At 47.3% G+C, this 19,802-nt stretch overlaps 1 protein-coding gene across 1 annotated transcript in view; it reads right to left on the reverse strand.

The window, feature by feature from the left end:
* The window catches only part of Itpkc (inositol-trisphosphate 3-kinase C), a 23,010-nt gene extending 3,208 nt beyond the window's left edge, over nucleotides 1–19,802 (reverse strand). Inside the window, exons 1-6 of the mRNA XM_031385823.1 lie at nucleotides 18,666–19,802; nucleotides 10,290–10,392; nucleotides 7,464–7,677; nucleotides 3,863–4,067; nucleotides 2,546–2,647; nucleotides 1,895–1,966 (exon numbers count right to left, since the gene is read on the reverse strand). Coding sequence (XP_031241683.1) covers nucleotides 1,895–1,966; nucleotides 2,546–2,647; nucleotides 3,863–4,067; nucleotides 7,464–7,677; nucleotides 10,290–10,392; nucleotides 18,666–19,802 — 1,833 coding nt within the window. The remainder of the gene's footprint in view (nucleotides 1–1,894; nucleotides 1,967–2,545; nucleotides 2,648–3,862; nucleotides 4,068–7,463; nucleotides 7,678–10,289; nucleotides 10,393–18,665) is intronic.

Raw genomic sequence — 19,802 nt, forward strand, 5'->3', positions numbered from 1 at the left:
TACGCTGTAGTTGTCTTCAGATACACCAGAAGAGATCCCAATACAGATGGTTGTGAGCTACCATGTAGTTGCTGGGAATTGAACTCAGGACCATTGGAAGAGCAGTGCTCTTAACCTAAATGAGCCATCTCGCTAGCCCTAAGACCCTGTCTTTAATAAAAAGTGGAGGATGTGAGGAAGGAATGTAGTTCAGTGGTAGAGCACTGCTTGGCAGACAAGAAATTCTGAGTTCAAATCCCCTACTAAACAGGAAAAAAGAGACAGGCAGCAGCCAGTTGTAGATGCTGATAGCATATGGCAAGAAGCCAGGACTGCTATGTCTCGCCAGTTGTCAAGGGAAACTGCAAATGCCTACTCCTGTGTATTCTAAATGGAGGTAAGACTCTAGGCAGGCAAAACCAAACACAAGGAGAGGAGAGACCTCTACTTCCACATAAAGCCTGAAGATAGTAAGACGCACAATGGTGACATTTGACCAAAGCAAACATGAGGATGACAGCTGGCACTCTGATGGTTTACTGTGGGCTAGGCGGGCTCTAATATATTAGCCTATTTATTAACCTTCATCCATGCCCACGCGGCTGCTGCTGCTGTCAAACTATGGGTGCCAGAGACACTGCGGCCTCCGGATGGCTGCCTGGGCTGAGGCAGCTGGGAGAAGTACAGCTGGGATTGAGACCTGTACAGCTTGAAAAGCAAGACTTCCAGCTCAGAGCTTCCTAGAAAAGTCAGACACTACTGAGGAAAAGGACTAGGGCTGAGAGGCAGAGGGAGGGGCTTGAGGAAAAGGCAATATGACACATCACATCTGTGACTTGCAAACAGCCTTAGACAATCCAAGTCTCCTGAGAAAGAGGGTGACAGCAAGCATAGAATCCTAGCACTTGTGAAGGCTGAGGCAGGAGGATCAGGACTTCTAGATCAGGACTTCTACATGAAACCCTCAAACCAAAAAATCCTGTGGACTTATGAATGGCACGTAGGTGGGGTACTTGCTGCTAAGCCTGGTGACCTGATTTTCATCTCATGGACTCACAGAAGGAGAAGACAGGCTCTCTCATGGTGTCCTCTGTGTTCCAAGTGTGCACAAGCCCACACCCATGACAAATAAATAATATAAAACCAACTTGAGAGACAGGCTAGGAGCAGAAAGGAAAAGGCAAGAACCACCCAACACGGGCGGTACTTAAAGATACGTCATTACAGTCATAAACTAATTCTGGGGTAGTGAATGTGAACGCCTCTGTACACCCTAAGGGTCGCTTTCTAGTGACCCTCAATCCTCAGCAGTCCTGGGCGTGGGGTGCCACCACCCTTGTCCTCGGCTGAGTAGATGAAACCGGCTGGGTCCAGCAGGCTGGGTGTGGTGGTGGTCCCTGTAATCCCTGTATGTGAGAGGCTAAAGGCAGGAAGGTTGTACAAGGCCACTCTAGGCTACATGCGATGGGGTGTGTCAAACAAATATGCCTCTTTCACAAAGCAAAAACAAGGATGGGGCCGCACGGTGGTGGCGCAAGCCTTTAATCCCAGCACTTGGGAGGCAGAGGCAGGCGGATTTCTGAGTTCGAGGCCAGTCTGGTGTACAGAGTGAGTTCCAGGACAGCCAAGGCTACACAGAGAAACCCTGTCTCAAAAAACCAAAAACCAAAAACAAAAACAAGAATAGGGTGAGCTCAGCACAGTGAATGACAGACCCTGGCTTTGAATCCCAGCCCTGGAAATGAAAAAAGGAAACAGAGGCCCAAGAAGGCAAGTCCAAGGGCATAGAGCAGAGGCAGCCTTATCCCAGACCATCTGGCCCAAATCCATGCTCCCACTTCCTCCTCTTCTGAATCCCCTTTGCTAAGTCCTACACTGGAGCCCACATACACCTATTGGTATCCAGGACTCGCACCTCGTGGGTCATGAAGAAGGGAGAATTCTCCAGAGTCTCTCGGAGGTCTTCCAGTCGCTCCACGTACTTTCTCTGAGTGTGAGAGAGTCTCTCATTAGCACAGAAACACAGCAAGACCTTACCCTGACACCCTAGACAGACAATCAAGATGAAATAAAAGGAACCAAGGAAATGGTGGGAAGAGGTAATACTGGGGTGGAGCCAGTAAGGTAGTACCCACAAGAGTGAGACAGATTATGTGAATCCCCACCTATCCCCACAGCTCCCCCACAAGTGGCAGAGTCAGTTTCCCCTTCCCCTGAGCTGGGCCCTGGTCTGTTCTGTCCAACAGAATGCTGCCATGCTGTGCCTAGACACCAGGAGGCCTTGGACCTAAGCTTGCCATCTTAGCTTCCTGTTCCCATGGTGAGAACAACACAGGCTAGCCTGCTGTATTGAACAGACAGACACCCAAGTCCTGAACAAGTCTGCGAACCAAGGCAGACACAAAAGCTATTCTTAGCCAAGTCACCAGCTGATGGCAGACTGTGAACAAAGCAGACCAGGATCAACCCTGCCTGGCACAGCCCAAAGCGAGGAAGCCAGCCTCAGAAGCAACAATAAATAGTGGCTGTCTCTAGCTACATCATAGGATTCAAGTGTTCCACTTACTAGGATTCCAAGGTCCCCATTCACAAAATCTTCCAACACCTTTGTCACCTGCTCCAGAGCCTGGGTCTTTTTGAAGTTGGTGTTGCAGGTCCCATCGGCCTTCTGCAAAGCAAGATGGGAAGTGCTGTGAGGTGTGCTGTTCACCGCCAACACTGGGTGACCCTCCTGACGAGCCCTATTCAGGGAAACAGTCCACCTGCCAAGCCCAGCTCAACCCAGCCCCATCACACTTTTATGTAAGCTGTCCTTCCACAACTAACAACACAGTCGTGGCTTAGCCCATCCAGCGAAACAGGCTGTTACGGGTTGGGATCTGGCTTCAGTCATGATTCTGCTACTAACAGTTTGGGCTTAAGCAAGTCTGTCTCTTTCTGAGACAGGGTCCCATGTATCTGAGGCTCACTAAAAATTCACTACATAGCTAAGGCTGGCTTTGAACTCCTGATCCTCCTGCCTCCATTTCCCAAATGCATTACCTCACTCAACTTAAACAAGTTCTATTCCCTGCCTCAGCCTTAGATGCCTCATCTGGAAAATGAGAACCATGTGTGTATCTACTGCCTAGAGCTGGTGGGTGGTCAGCTGGTTACCTGGCACTGGGCATGTGGTTCTTTGTGCTTAAACTGAATTCAAAATTGAAACTCCTGGTCTCCTGCTTCAACCTCCCAATTGCTAGGATTTCAGACATGAGCCACCACACTAGGCTATTTTAACTTATTGACTATGTGATTAATTATTCAAACAGATGTAGGGTGGGAACCCTGTACCCAGAGTCTCCCTTGTACATGCTAGGTGAGAGCTCTATTGCTATACTACAGCTCTACTCTTTATGTAGTTTTTCCTATTTGTTTGTTTAGTGCTCTCTAACACTGAGCTACATCTCCCAGGTCTCACTCCCCCCCCACCCCCCCAGGCAAGGTATCTCTAAGTTGCCCAGGCAGGTCCTGAACTCACTCTGTAACTCAGATTGAATCTGCAGTCCTCATGGGGATGAACAATCTAAGCTACCACATCCAGCTTTGCTAAGTATATTTAATTTACAAAATAAAAACTTAAAAGATCCTTCCAGCTGTTAGACTCCATGAGGGAGGGAGCGGACTAGGCATGGGAGGCCAGGGAGGCTGGGGCAAACAAACCTTGCTTCTGCTAGATGCAGGAACGAGAAGCCTTCCCCAGACCAGGCTATCTGGACTCTGCAAACATGGGTCTGCTTCCTTCTAGCATCTCCCAACACAAATACCCCATAAGAAGCCAGTCCACTGCTCCAGTTCCAGAACTCTTGAGTGTCAAAAAAACTGACTAGCTCCTGGCTCTCACCTTGATGCCTTCAATCCGGAAGCCCAGGGTGGAAGTTGAACTCAGGGTCTCCCTCCATTGCATGTATCGGGGCTTCGTGACAGCGCCCTGAGCATGCTCCTCTGGGGTGGGAGCCCCAGGATCCACAGCCACCATCTTTTCATACATATCCTTCCGGGGCTTGGGTCGTTCCCGGGCCTTTACCAGCTCCTCTTCCAGGTAGGTCCTAAGCACACAGGATAGAACAAAGGAAACCATTAAGCATGGAGCTGGAGGGCTCACACTTCCAGACAGTAAGACATATTTTGCTGGGAACTGAGGCACAGGTGTTTGATCCCAATATTTGAAGGACAAAGGGACAAAGGCTGGTGGACCTCTGTGAGTTCAAGGTTAGCCAGAGTTACATAGGTAGACTGTCTCAAAACAAACAAAAACCCAGTAAATTATAAAAGTTTAAACAATAAATTTATAAAAGAAAACAAGAGAATAGTTTCATGAATTACAGTAAGCAAAGACTTTTTTTTCTTTTTTTCTCGAGATAAGATTTTTTTAGTGTAGACATAGCTGTCCTGACACTCACTCTGTAGATCTTGAACTCAGAGAACCTCTTGACTCTGCCTCCCCAGTGCTGGGATTAAAGGCATATGCCACCACTGGGCTAAGATTTTTTTCAAACACAAGGCCATTAATAACAACAGTAACAGGCAAACAACGTTTGAAAAATAGAAAGTGCTTCAGCTCATTGGTATTTGGCCACTACTTATCCAGGAGCTGGAGAGATGACTTAGTGGTTAAGAGAAGTGTCTGCTCTTTCAGAGGACCTAAGTTCCAACACTCTATTCTGGCTTCCTACAGCATCAGGTTCACAAATATATGTGCAGGCACAAAAATCTACACATAATTAAAAGAAGAATTCCTAGCACCCACATGGTAGTTTACAACTGTCTATAATTCCAGATCCAGAGGACCTAGTACCCTCTTCTGAACTCCTTGAGCACTAGGGACCCATGTGGTGCCCTGACATGCATCAGGCAAAACACCCCTAAACACAGAATTAAATAATCAAAGAAATAAAAGCAAATAAAACTTGGAATCAGCTTAACTTCTTGTCTTTACTCTCTCCCTTCCCCCTCTCTCCACGAGGCCATGGCCGGCCTCTACTTTTCTACTTTCTCTCTCTTTTCTAAAATAAATGCCTTAAGATGAAAAAAAAAAAACTTGGAATCAAAGGTACTTCTGACTTTTAAGTTTTCAGATTTTAGAATTATTGAAAGAAGTTTCCAGATTCACGGTAAATTTTGAATTTCAGGTTTCTAAAAACATGTGCTTATTTATCAGCAGAGGAAACATGGCTTACAAAGAGGTAAGGGCCAGCCTGCAGCAGTTGGTCCTTGTCTACCTTATGGGTTCATAGCAGTGGAACTCGGGTTGTCAGGTTGGACAGCATGAGCTTTTATCCAATGAGCTGTCTCACCAGCTGCAGATTTTTAAATTTTATTGAACTTTGTGAACAAGGTCTCACTATGTAGCCCTCCCACCCCCATCTGGAACTCACTATATAGACCAGGCTGGCCTCAAATTTATACAGGTTCAACTGCTTCTGCTTTCTGAGAGCTAAAAATAAAGGTAAGATTTATTTATTTTTACTTATTTTAGTTCACTCTATGTGTGAATCAGTGTGGAAACATGGGCATCACATTGGACATGAAGGAGTCCTTGGAGGTCAGCAGCAGGCATTCAGTTCCCTCAGATCTGGGGTTACAAGCTGCTATGATCACCACAGGGGTGCTGGGAACCCAACCCAGGTCCTCTGGAAGAGCAGCCAGTACCTGTAACCTGTAAGCGATCTCTCCAGCCCCAGAATTATTTTCGAAGAGGAAACAACGTTGGTTTATTAAAAGAAAGCAAGATGTGCTCCCCAGACCCCATCTCTCACCCCCAAACCCCCATGACTGAGAGAGGTTCCAAGGGAAAAAAATACCCGATCTTGTATTAGAGTTGTTTAACGGAATTAAGAGAGTAAAAAATGGCAAATGCAAGGCCATCAGTTTGGTCCTCATTCCAGGAAAAGGGAGACAAATGAGTTAGAAAATATACACATATTACCGTGTGTGTGTGTGTGTGTGTGTGTGTGTGTGTCTCTGTGTGTGTGTGTAGTAAAACAAAGGGTTTATATCCAGAATATTTAAACAACTAATCAAAAGAGAGAGAAAAAGAGAGAGAGAAGGGCTGGAAAGATGGCTCAGCGGTTAAGAGCACTGACTGCTCTTCAGAGGCCCTGAGTTTAAATCCCAGCAACCACATGGTAGCTCACAACCATCTGTACTGAGATCTGATGCCCTCTTCTTGTGTGTCTGAAGACAGCTACAATGTACTTATATACAAAAAATAAATAAATAAATCCTTTTTTGTTTGTTTTTTTTTTTTATTGTTTGGTTTTTCAAGACAGGGTTTCTCTGTGTAGCCCTGGCTGTCCTGGAAATCACTCTGAAGACCAGGCTGGCCTCGAACTCAGAAATCTGCCTGCCTCTGCCTCCCAAGTACTGGGATTAAAGGCGTGCGCCACCACTGCCCAGCTATAAATCTTTAAAAAGAGAGAGAGAGAGAGAGAGAGAGCCAGAGATTAGGGTACGATGCTATACATTTACAATGCTTAGGAGGCAGAGGCAGGAAGACTGCCATAAGTCTGAGGCTAGCTGGGTCTATGTGTTGCATTCTGTGCCAACCATGGCTGTACAACAGACACTGTCTCAAAAATAAAAATAAAAATAAGAAAATAAAAAATTTAAATTAAACTAAGTTGTTTAAGTGAACATGGCTTTCCCCGAGTGCACAATGCCCTACATTCAACTCCCAGCACCAACATAATAAAATAAAAGACAGTATTGACCACGTAACACCAACTAAAATAAGTTCTTAAGTCTAGGAACTAAAAATTAAATACATAAAGCTCTTATTTCGTGGCTGGGAATGTGGCTCAGTTGGCAGACTACCTGCCTAGCATGCACAAAGCCCTTGAGGTTTGATCTTCAGCATGAACCACATATGGTACCACATATTTGTAATCTTAGCACTTGCGAGGTGGAGGACGGAGGACCTAAAACTCAAGACTATCCTTGGCTGTAGAGCCAGGTTAAGGGCAGCCTGGGCTAAAGGAAATACTCTAATTAATTAATTAATTAATTAATTAAACACAATGAAACCCCATTATATTTCCAACAGAATGATTTAAATTAATGAAAAAATAAATAAATAAGTAAAAAAACAGAGCCAGGCATGGTGGCGCACACCTTTAATCCCAGCACTTGGGAGGCAGAGGCAGGTGGATTTCTGAGTTTGAGGCCAGCCTGATCTTCAGAGTGATTTCCAGGATAGCCAGGGCTATACAGAGAAACCCTGTCTTGAAAAACCAAAATAAAATAAAAAAAAAAATTAATGAAACAGGTGATATCAAGATAGAAACAGTAATATCAAGAAGGAACAGCAGTAGGTCGCACACCTGGAACCCTCATGGACCACTGGCAGGCACACACACTGGTGCAGCCACTCTCAATTCACTAGGCCCTAGTTTCAAAATCATTCACCACTTAACCTGGCTGCCCCACAGCTGCTCCAATCCTACCTGCTGCCCATCTTGCAGTCCATGATAGAGGGGCCCTCAAAGTCTGCCAGGAGATCCTCCATCTGGTTGAAGGCTTGGCCATCCCGCTGTACCATGCCATAATAAGCAGGCACGAAAGGCCGCAGGGGGTCTCCCATCAGCAGCTCCAGGCTGCGCTGCTCACATTGACAGAAACGTTTCAGAATCCGACCATCCTCACCGGCCTGGAAGTTCCCTGTGGGAAGCAAGACCAAGAAGAAGTCAGAGCCTGACTTGACTCCAGCTATTTCCCTTGCATGCATCAGACAGCAGCCATTGTCATTCTGTCCAACAATGTTGTCCATTGTCCCCAGCAATGCTGTCTCTTCCTCCCTCTCTGTGGTGTTTTTCTGAGACAGGGTATCTTGTTTGTTTGTTTGTTTTGAGACAGGTGGCCTTAAACTCATAAAAACCTGCCTGCTACCCAGTGCTGGGACTAAAATCATGGGCTCCCATGTCCAGCTCATACCTGGCTTTAAATTGGCCTATTTCTACTGTTTCCAGACATGGTCCTGTATACAGCACAGCATACCATTATTTGTTTTGTAATTTTTTTAAATTTTTACTTTTAATTATGTGTGTGTGTGTTCAGAGGCCAGAAGGCATCGGATCCCTAGAGCTGGATTTATAGGTAATTGGGTCCCCTAGAGCTGGATTTATAGGTAATTGAGAGCTGCCCAACTTGGATGCTGGGAACCAGACTTGGGCCTTCCGAAAGAGCAATGCGTGCTCTTAACCACTGAGCCATCTTATCAGACACTGTTTTTGTTGTTATTCCGTGAGAACCTGATCATGACGGGACTGAGGGTACAAGCATGCCAAGACCGCTCTGTGAAGGTAGTTCTCGGCTTCAACACTTACATGGGTTCTAGGGATTCATCTCAGGCTATTCTGCTTCCACAGAAAATGCCCTTGCTCAGGTAGCCATCTCACCAGCCCCACTTTGTAATTTTTTTTTCATTTACTTATTTTATTGAGTGTATGGTGGAAGAGGAAAAATGGGCCAAAAGTGAGGGAGGGCAGGCCATCTTCCCATGCTAGGATGATCCGTGCCTTAGGAAGGAAGGCAGCCAGTCTGTTCAAACTGGTTGGTATCTAGTCGCAGACTTTATGTAGTTCTCCCCGCTTTGTAATTTTAATGGGTGTTCTTGTCCTCTGACGTAACCATGACATATTAGTTAACAATATAACTCTCAGCCGGATGGTGGTGGCGCACACCTTTAATCCCAGCACTTGAGAGGCAGAGGCAGGCAGATTTCTGAGTTGGAGGCCAGCCTGGTCTACGGAGTTCCAAGACAGCCAGGGCTACACAGAGAAACCCTGTCTCGAAAAACCAAAAAAAAAAACCAAAACCAAAACCAAAAACAATATAACTCTCCACAACAGACCCTCATATGATCCCCAGGGGATAGACACTTGGGTCTAGTTAAATTAATTTATACTAGAAACATATAGTCCTTCTGACTATAGTTCTAGAAATTAGAAGGTTTAGGCAGGAGGACAGACACAAGTTTGAGCCTAATCCAGTATACATGGTGAATTCAAGGCAAACCTGGATTATATGGCAATACTCTAGGTATAAAATAAATTAGTTAATTAATTAATTAATTCACAATTCTGACATTATCTGGAGCACGTACATGGCTAAGAGAGGTAGAGTTCCAAAATTTTCCTTTTATTTTCTATGGCAAAAGGATAGTTTTGCTTTGCTTTGCTTTGTTGACATAAGGTCTTGCTATGTAGTCCAGGCTGTCCTCACAGTTGGCAACCCCCCTGCCTCAGCCTTCCAAGTGCTAGGACTATAAATGTGTGCCAAACCAGACTTGATGGAGCAATCCTTTAACCTCAGCATTTAGGAAGCAGAGACAGGAGTCTGAGCTCCATTTGAGTCTAGTCAGGACTACACAGCAGACCTGCCTCAAACAAACACGCAAATAATGATAAAGTAGGTGTGTGCCAACATGTCCAGCTTTCAGCTTACATTCTTCAAAGATGGTGGCAATGGTATTTTCTGCGCTACCTAACATCTTGCTGTGTGATGAGACACACACAAAGGCCATGTGCTAAGCCCTGTTTTTCTTCCAAATGAGTCACAGGACAAAACCATTTGGCTTTGGTTTACTGAGGGTCTGCCACTCGGGAGACAGGAGAGTCCAGGGACTGGTCGCCGTGTTTCTCACCAGCCTGTCCTACTCTCTCAATGTTTTGCTCTCAACTCTTCAGTTAATCCTGCAGGGGCAGTAAGATTTGCTCTATATTACTGTGGGGAACAGAATCCCAGCCTGTCTGGGGTCACCATAAATAAGAAGGATGTGGCCGGCCAGTGGTGGTGCACGCCTTTAATCCCAGCACTTGGGAGGCAGAGGCAGGTGGATTTCTGAGTTCGAGGCCAGCCTGGTGTACAGAGTGAGTTCCAGGACAGCCAGGGCTACACAGAGAAACCCTGTCAAAAAAAAAAAAGAAGGATGTGAAGCAGTACCCACCTACTTAGAAGCTAAGACTCAACCAACAGATGAGGCCTAGCCAGGCGTGATAGCACAGCCTTTGATCCTAGCACTCAGAGAGCAGAGGCAGGGGGATCTTTCTGAATTCAAGGCCAGTCTGGTCTACAAAGTGAGTTCTAGGCCAGCAAGGACTATATGGAGCCTATCTCAAAATAAATAAATAAAATAATTACTAGGCCTAAATGTTTTTCCTAGCAGTCCCATAGGTGGGGACTGTCAGTGAGACTTGACAGAGCAGGGCTTTCGCAGCCCCCACACCTATGCCAAGCCCTGACAGTCTGTCAGTCAAGGCCCCCAATCTCACCAGCATGTCCGGAAAGCTGGACCCAGGGGTAGTAGTGCTTATGGAAGGAGACCACGAAGGGCGAGTACTTCAGAACTGTCTTCAGCTTCTTCCAGGGCTTGCTCTGTAGGGAGGGTGAGCATGAGGTAGGATCAAGGCCAAGGAATTACTGTCCTGGTGGCTTCCTAGGATCAGGAGTTCCCTAGTGGGGGTGATGCAACCCCACTTAGTCCAACGATGATAAGACGACTGAGTGGGGAAGTCTGTCTCTGTGTCTCTGTCATAGGGGGAAGGATAGGCTAGATTTGGTTACTCTAGCAATCACCAAAGCAAAGAAGTCAGTCCTCCTGCCTCTCAGTAAGGTCAGGTCTGGGGCAAACCACAGAGATGGAGTGGAGGAATGGGGCCAACCAGAGAGGCAGAGGGGTGACAAAGGAGATGGAGATGGAGAGAGTGCTGGCTGCCAAGGGCTCTGGCGTGGCCCCCTTCGGACAGCTCTTTGCCCTCTTGAACTGAGGCTACTGACTTGCTATACCAATGAACTGTGACTGGAAGTGTCACTTCCAGGAGGAAGCTGCAGACCAATTCAGAAGCTCCCTTTTCAGTCCCCTGTTGGGGGTAGGGAGCCGGGCAGGAATGAGCCTTGGTCCTTAAAGGGTGACAACACAGAGCAGGACACCCCAGCCATAGCTAATCTGTCATGTAGTATGATCAAAACTTTCCCTGTTGCACCAAGTCATTCGTATTTGAGGATAATTTATTGTTTAGTAGATCTTTTTTTTTTAATTTAGAATTTTTACATGTATCAACGTTTTACTTATATATATGCACATGTATGCATGCCTAGGGCCCACAGAGGTCAGAAGAAAGCACTGGCTCCCAGGAAACTGGAGTTTATGAGTGGTTGTGCACCATCATGTGGGTTCTGGGAACCAAATCCAGGTCCCTGTTAAGAACAAGTGGTCTGAACCCTGAGCCATCTCTCCAGCCCCACTCTAGCAGACCTTCATCTACTGTGACTAACAAGGAGACCTTAAAAGAAATACAGAGGGGCTAGAGAGACACCTCAGAGGTTAAATATGTACTGCTCTTACAGAGTACCCCAGTTACCCACATTTGGTACCCCCGGGACAGTTCATAGCTGCCTATAATGCCTGCTCCAGAGGATCCAATACCTTTTTCTGGCCTCCATAGGTATGAGACTGGTGTGCAACCCCTACCCCCACACACATATGAACATCACTTAAAAAACTAAAGCCTTATGCTGGGCATTGTGGTGCACACCTTCGATCCCAGCATTGAGAAGGCAGAGGCAGGTGTAGATCTGTATGAATTCACGGCCAACCTCCACTAGATAGCACCACATAGCTGGCCATAGTGACAGTGAAACCCACATAGCTGACCATAGTGACAGTGAAACCCACATAGCTGACCATAGTGACAGTGAAACCCACATAGCTGACCATAGTGACAGTGAAACCCTGCCTCATAAATAATAAATAAATAAATAATCTTTTTTGTTAAAGATTTATTTATTATTAAATCTAAGTACACTGTAGCTGTCTTTAGATGCATCAGAAGAGGGCATCAGTTCTTATTACCGGTGGTTGTGAGCCACCATGTGGTTGCTGGGATTTGAACTTAGGACCTTCAGTGCTCTTACCCGCTGAGCCATCTTGCCAGCCCAAATAAATAAATCTAAATTTTTTTTTGGTTGGTTGGTTGGGTTTCTTGTTTGTTTGTTTTTTGAGACAGGGTTTCCCTATGTAGCTCTAACTGTCCTGAAACTCGGAGATCCCACTGCCTTTGCCTTCTGAGTGCCACCATGCCCACCCCATAAAATCTTAATTTAAAAAAGAAAAAGAAAAAAATATGGAAAGCCAGGCAAGCACATCTGTAACAAAAATTAAGGCCAAGACAGTAGGATGGTTCAGGGGTAAAAGTGCTTACTGCTAAGCTGAAGACCAGAGTTCAGTTCCCAGAACCCACATGGTGCAAGGGGAAAGCCAACTCCCGGGAGCTGTCATCAGACCTGAACACAGTGAATGTTAAAAGGCTACTGAAGAATAGCAGAAAGAAAAGGATTGATGGAAGGGAGGGGAAAGAGTTGGAGTGGGAGGAGAGGTAAAGAGAGGGGGGATGTACAGCTCAGCCAAAGTGTGAGGGCATGGAAGCACAGGCTCTAGACCCAATGCCAGCACTGTAAAAAAAGTAACAAATACAGAGCAGGGTTTAATTGTGCTGCTGCACGTCTGACTCAGGCATGTGTGCGTGCGTGCGTGCACACACACTCTCATCCCAGGCACAGGGTGGCCCTTAGGATGAACTGGGAGAGTAGGTCACAAGCAGAGAAGGAGGCTGTGTGCTCACCCAGGGTCAAGGGCATGTTTTCTCCCAGTTCCCCAGCAGATAGCAAACTGGAGGGAGCCAGATGCTAAGCAGAAAGGCAGGGTGTTGGGCAGTATGGGATCCAGGAAGGGCTATTTTCTCCCATGGGGAGGAGATGATTAATCAAGGTTCCTGTTTACTAAGCACCTGGAACATTCCAGGCACCATGACAAAGACTCTGTGTGCCATACCCTATTTAATCCTAAAAACAGCCCCAGGAAGATGGTTGTCTGTGTCACAGGGGAGGAAACAGACTCAGAGGTGAGGCCACTGGCCTAATATCACCAGGCACAGTGCCGGGTTTCTGGTTCTGGGGTTTCTGACCCCATTGCCCTGGGGCTTATCCACTGCATTCCAGCTGGACTGAAGCTTATGCGGGGAGGGGGACTTGCCAGGCTACAAGTATGTCTTAGTACCTGGTCTGATTCAGCAGGTGTCCCCAAAACACCTGCTACTTGACACTGTCTTTTATTATCACAGACACCAGCCCCTGCGTCTCTCTTGTTCACCAATACTGGAGATGGCACCCCAAACCTCCAGCACGCTAGACAAGTTCAGCACAAGTGTTCTACCACAAAGCCTCAACCCCAGCCCCTCACAGAGGAATTCTAGGCAGATGCTCTACCACTGAGCCACACCCTTTATCTTAGAGTGAATCTGGGTTTTCTGGAAATAGTTTATTATGGTCTCAGCTCACACGCCCCCTTTTCCAGGAAGCTCTCTTTGATACCTTACATCTGCCTAACTGTATACCAAAGATTCTCACAACTCTAAGCTTCTCTCACCCCAGCCCTGCCCTCTCAAGCTGCTAGCGTCTGGAGATCCATCTGTGTCCCCCACCAGCCTGGAAATCCCATAAGAATAGTGTCTTGCTGGGCAGTGGTGGCGCACACCTTTAATCCCAGCACTTGGGAGGCAGAAGCAGGCGGATTTCTGAGTTCGAAGCCAGCCTGGTGTACAGAGTGAGTTCCAGGACAGCCAGGGATACACAGAGAAACCCTGTCTCGAAAATCCAAAACAGAAAGGAAAAAAAAAAAAAGAATAGTATCTTGAGGAAGGCAGATATCTGTGAGTTAAGTGGAGTTCCAGGCCAGCGAGGATAGTACAGTAAGATCCTGTGTCAGAAGATCATATATAAAGAGTCATGCCTTGATCACCAGTGTCCCCAGCAAAGCACTGGAGCTTAGGAAACAACTACTGTTCACAACAGGATGATACAAAGGAAGGACAGACGGAAGAAAGGCCAGGCGGTGGTGCACACCTACAGGCAGAGGATTAGGAGTTTAAGGTCACCTTAAGCTACACAGTGTACAGTTCAAGGCCAGCCAGTGCTATGAGACCTTGTTTTAAAAACAAACAGGAGGGTATGCTACATTGAATTTATGGCAAGATTTCTGCTAACACCAGTAGAGTTTGCCTCTATGACTGGAGTTTGGTAGTGGTCACTGCCACATACATAAAAATACAAACAAAAACAAACAAACAAACAAAAAACCTAAACAGGAGGGAAGGGGCACATAGCAAGGCCACTATGGTCAGGTGTGATTTCAAAAGAGAAGGAAGCGGGGGACTATCAACAACAGGAACATGTGGAGATAGGAAAACAGCAAAACAATGAGCCAAGACAGTGTGCACTCAGGCTTAGCAGCAGGACAGTCAAGACAGCACAGGGTTGGTTGACTGAAGCCTGAAGACAGGACGTTATAAACACAGCCTTGAGTTCCTGAAGGCTTCAGGAAGTGTTTGGCATAGTGTGGCTTCTAGAAAGACAAAGAGGCCTGAGAAGAAGGCAGGCAGGTCAGCGAGACCCACAGGCTGAAGGGTTTAAAATGGAAAGTTTGAAACTCAGCTAGAACTAAATCAAAAAAACTATGGCTTTTATTTGACTTAGCCAATACCAAGCACAAGATGCCTTTCTGTGTCTCAGTTTCCCCACCTAGAAAACAAAGATGAGACAAGAGTGCTAATTCCCAGTACTGCCAGGACTCAAAGGCACACACCACTAGGGAGGCAGAGGCAGACAGATTTCTGAGTTCAAGGCCATCTGGTCTATAGAGTTTCAGGACAGCCAGCACTACACAGAGAAATCCTTGTCTTAAGAAGCCAAACAAACAAACAAACAAACAAATAGTTAAAGACAGAGAAGAAAAGGAGGGAGGGAAGAATGGAGAGAGGGCAAGCAAGTGAGCACCAAGTACAGGCTTGTAATCCCAGACACTTGGAGTCTGACTGGAATAGGAAGAAGGTAAATCCAAGCCTGCTAGGAATACATACCAGGTTCAAGGCCTGGGCAGTGTTGGAAAAACCTGTCTCAAAGTAAACACTGAAAAAGAGGATTGTGAATATAGCTCAGTAGTACAGTGCCTCCCTAGCATGCACAAGGGCCTAGGTCCATTCAATTCCTCAGGTTCAACACACACACACACACACACACACACACACACACACACACACGAATGCATACACTCATGTGTGCAGGCAAGCACACATGCACATACACACATGTGCACACACATGTGTACAGGCATGCAAACAAAAGCACAGCTGGTGAGATGGCACAGCAGATAAATGTACTTGCTGCCAAACCAGACAACTGAGTTTGATCCCTGGATCCCACATGGTAAAATGAGAGAAATAAGTTCCCCAAGTTCCCCAAGTTGTCCTGTGACCCTCATGAGCACACTGTAGCATGTGTACATCCATACACTAAATAAACTAACTAAATAAATAAATGCATAAATACAAATAAATAAATAGAAACAATGAGGCAAAGAAATATGAAATACCACAGCATGGCGGAGCACAGTTGTAATTGGAGCATTCAAGAGGTTGAGGCAACAGTTCAAGACCAGGCAGGGCTACATCTACACAGCAAGTTCCAAGCATGTCTGAACCACCTAACAAGACTACTTAGCAAGTCTCAAAGACAGACAGAAAGGAGAGAAGAAAAAAGAAGGGAGGGTGAGGAAGGGAAGAAAAGGGGCACAGGTATCTAGGCAGGCACTTACAGTTTCTGGTATTTGAAAAGGGTTTGAATATATATATATATTCAAACCTATGCCTATCTGCCTATGGGATTAAAGGTGTGCCCTGCCACGTGGCTCATAGGGGTTAAACCTTGTGTCATGTCCTTGGATAGGATGAGTGATCCCATCTCTTGTGCCCTGATTTCTTCACCTGTAAGAAGGGACAACAGTGTATGTGTCATAGGACTGCCACGCAGAATAACAAAGTAGCGGAGCATGCGTGTGACAGTTGCAGCCATCAGTGTTGCTGTTGCTATTAGTCATCCAGCCCCAACTCAGCTGTGCAGAGACGTCAAGGCGAAGAGACGTCAAGGTGAAGAGAGGGCAGGCACAGGGAAGAGCCATGGCACAAAGCCCTGGAGGGTTGGCTCTTTTGTGTGGGCATTAACACGTCTAGGCAGGTCTGTTTCTCACAGCTGGGACCACATGTGTGAACACGTCCCAGAGGGAGGTACACAAGCTAAGGGGGGATCAAGGTAGACTCCAGGGGCCAGAGCCCAGTAGGAGGACTCCACAGACAAGCTGGCAACCAGATGGACTCTGCACCCCACCTGAGGCTCTTTTCCACACCTGTGTCTGCTCTGCCTCTCCCTCCCTAAACCTGCCTTGCTTGCTCCTGATTCACCAGGGGAGAGCCGCACCCAGGCTGGGGGCGAAGGTGGAAGATGTAAATAAGAGTCTGAAGGGGCCCCTTGGGGAGCAGAGGAGTACAAGAGATTAGATGGGTATGTGGATAGGCTGAGAATCCCTGAGAATTTTGCCCTTTGAGCACCTAAAGAAAAGCTAGAGATAGCCAGCCTGTTGGCTCATGCCTGTAATTCCAGCAATTGGAAGGACTAAGGCAGCAAGATCATTATCTCGAGTTCAAGGCCAGCCTGGGTACAAGGTGGATACTTGGCTTAGGCTGAGTATCCTTGAGCATTTTTGCCCTCTGAACTTTTTTTTTAAGATTGTATTTTTAATTATATGTGTGTGGGTGTGGGCAGGTCTATGTGACTGCAAGTACCCACAAAGGTCAGAGGCATTGGATCCCAAGAAAGTGGAATTACAGGCAGTCACCATGCTGGAAATCAAACTCTGGTCTTTTGCAAGAAAGAGCAGTCCCTTCACTTAACTGCTGAGCCATCTCTGCAGTCCTCTCCCCACCTTTGAATAGTTAATGAAAGCTAGACCCGTTGGCTTATACCTGTCATCCCAGCCTTTGGAAAGCTCAAGGTAGCAAAACTGTTACCAGTTAGCTAACTTGCATCCATGCTGGGTACCTGGCTACCCTGCCTATTGGCCCTTTGAAGATCTAATGAAGGCTGGAGGCAGCAGGTTGCCTGTTAAGCTTTGCCTTGAGAAGGGTTGGGGGTGGGGAGCTGGAGAGATGGACTGCTGCTCTTGTAGAGGGCTGAGTTTTGACTCCCAGCACTCAAAAATGGTGGTTTGCACCACCTGTAACGCCAGTTCCAGGAGATCTGACTCCTTCTTCTGACCTTCCCAGGCAGCAGGCATCCATGCAGGAAGTACACATATATACATGCAGGCAAAACACACATACATATAAAATAAATCAATCTAAGTAAAAATAAATAAATAAATACACCGTTTTAAAAAGGCTTACGGCGCCGGGCAGTGGTGGCACACGCCTTTAATCCCAGCACTTGGGAGGCAGAGGCAGGTGGATTTCTGAGGCCAGCCTGGTCTACAGAGTGAGTTCCAGGACAGCCAAGGCTACACAGAGAAACCCTGTCTCGAAAAAAACAAAAAACAAAAAACAAAAAAAAAAAAAAAAAAAAAAAAAAAAAAAAAAAAAAAAAAAAAAAAGAGGCTTACGGCATCAGGATGGCTGCAAGTTCAAAGCCAGCCTTGCTTCATGGTGAGTATGGACAAATGAGTGTGGCATGGTGGCACACCCTGTCTGTAATTCCTGAAAGGCAGAGGCAGGATGATCTTAGCAAGCAGGAGTCTAGTCTGCAGGCCAGCCTGATCTATACAGCAAATCTATCTTATGGGAGGTGGGGTACAGCACAGTGGAACATATGTCTGTAATCCCAGAGGCTGGATGATCAGTTCAAGGCCAGCCTCAGTAACAAAGTAAATTTGAGGCCAGGATGGGCTACAGAAAAATACCTAAAGAAGATAAAAAAAAAATAGATAAATAAGCCGGGCAGTGGTGGCGCTTGCCTTTAACCCTAGCACTTGGGAGGTAGAGGCAGGCGGATATCTGAGTTCAAGGCCAGCCTGATCTACAGAGTGAGCTCCAGGACAGCCAAGGCTATCTTGAAAAACCAAAAATAAAGACGACAACAACAATAATAATAGTAATAATAAAAGGAAAATGGGGGGGTGCAAATAGGCCAAGGGTTCAACCAATACATCTGAGGCTGTGTATGCATTCCTTCTATCTACTGGTATTTTTTAACATTGGTGTTTTGCCTCCATGTATGTCTGTGTGAGGATGTCAGATCCCCTGGAAATGGAGTTTACAGACAGTTGTGAACTGCCATGTGGGTTATAGGATTTGAACCTGGGTTCTTTGGAAGAACAGCCAGTGCTCTTAGCACTGAGCTATCTCTCCTGCCCCTTACTGGTGGTATTCTTAAGAGTGGGGCATCAGACCTCCTGTGGAGGATTCACCAGAAGTCACAGACCTTTTATGTAAAATTATGTCTCCACCTAGACTCACACACTGGCACAATCTCAGAGATTCCTAGGCATGATTAAGGTCCACTGTGGACCACTCCCAAGAACTAGTGACAGAGGGATAAAGGAAAAGACAGAAATAAAAGAGCAAAGAGTAGGGGTTGATGAAATGGGTTAGTAACCTGGCTGTCACGGGGAGGTGGTCAGTGAATGGAAGAGAGAGCTAGAGATGGAATTACTGCCAGGTAGCTAAGAGTAACCTGGAAGAGGACTTTCTAAGCCAAGGCAAAAGGATGGTGGAACATGGGATTTGGGGTGGTGGGGCATGCTCTAGGGAAGAATGGGTCCTACTCACTCCAGATCTGTCCTCAGGATCGCTGGTACCTCCGCCCCCAGCCACCAAGTCATCCTCAGATTCATCAAAAGAGGAGGCAGAAGAAAAGCCACCAGTGCCCCCCTCAATCCGGGCTCGGGGTCCCACCGGCTGGGCCTCGGGCTCAGGAGTCTCTGGGGTGATGATAAGGCGGGGCACAGGACACAGGGAGCTGCTGCACTCCGGGTGGGAACACAGGTTCGTCACTAACTCTCCAGGCTCTGATAAATCTAATGGATCATCTCCATTGGACTCCCTCAACACGCTGTCAGCCCAGGGGCCATCAGTGCCAGGTTGAATCAAGGCACCCTCGGTGTCTTGTGCTGAAAAACCTTCACTTCCAGGCTGTCTGCAGGCTGTCTGAGTACTAGGTCCTATAAGGGAGCCATCAGTTTGGGACTCTGTCCAGAAGCCGTCGGTGTCATGTGGTGTCCCGGAACCATCCGCGGACAATTCTTTGCAGGAGGTATCAGCACTTGGTTCTGGTGAGGGGCAGACTGGGTGAGTTTGGGGTTTGGACATGCCATGGTGGGTCCGGATGTTATCAACCCAGGGCTTGTTCCTCCCTGGCAGAGTCTGCCACAGCTCGGATCTGTCCAGTTCGGGCCAGGACTCATCAAACCCTGGTTGGGTACAGAGGCTGGCTCTCTTTGTCCGAGACTGGCGATCAGCTCTGTGAAGATCAGTTCGAAAGCCATCTGTCCAGGAGCTGGCCATCTCCATCTCAGCCAGGGGGCTGTTCCTTTTTGGATGTGTCTGGAGATCGGACCCGTCTAGCTCCTTATTTTGGCTGGGCTTCTCCGACGCAACTCCTAGGCCAGCTGCTTCGCACTCCGCGTGTCCATCTCCACAGGATTCTGGCTGTGGACCGTTCGGACACGGCGCAGGCCCGAGGTCGGTCCTCTCCGCCTCGGAGTGCAGGCTGGACCCCTCGATCCAGGCCCGGGGACCGCCCCCCTCCGGCCGTCCCGTCGGGCCACCTACTCCCGGCCCAGGTCGCTGCAGTCCCGGCTGTCGCCGCCGCCCACCTCGCAGCGCCTCCAGCCCCATGCGGGCCTCGGCTGGCAGTGCGCCGGCCTCCGCCTCGCTCAAGTTCCCCCGGCACGGGCAGCGCCTCAT

Source organism: Mastomys coucha, unplaced genomic scaffold (genome assembly GCF_008632895.1).
Source record: "Mastomys coucha isolate ucsf_1 unplaced genomic scaffold, UCSF_Mcou_1 pScaffold21, whole genome shotgun sequence".
NCBI lineage: Eukaryota > Metazoa > Chordata > Mammalia > Rodentia > Muridae > Mastomys > Mastomys coucha.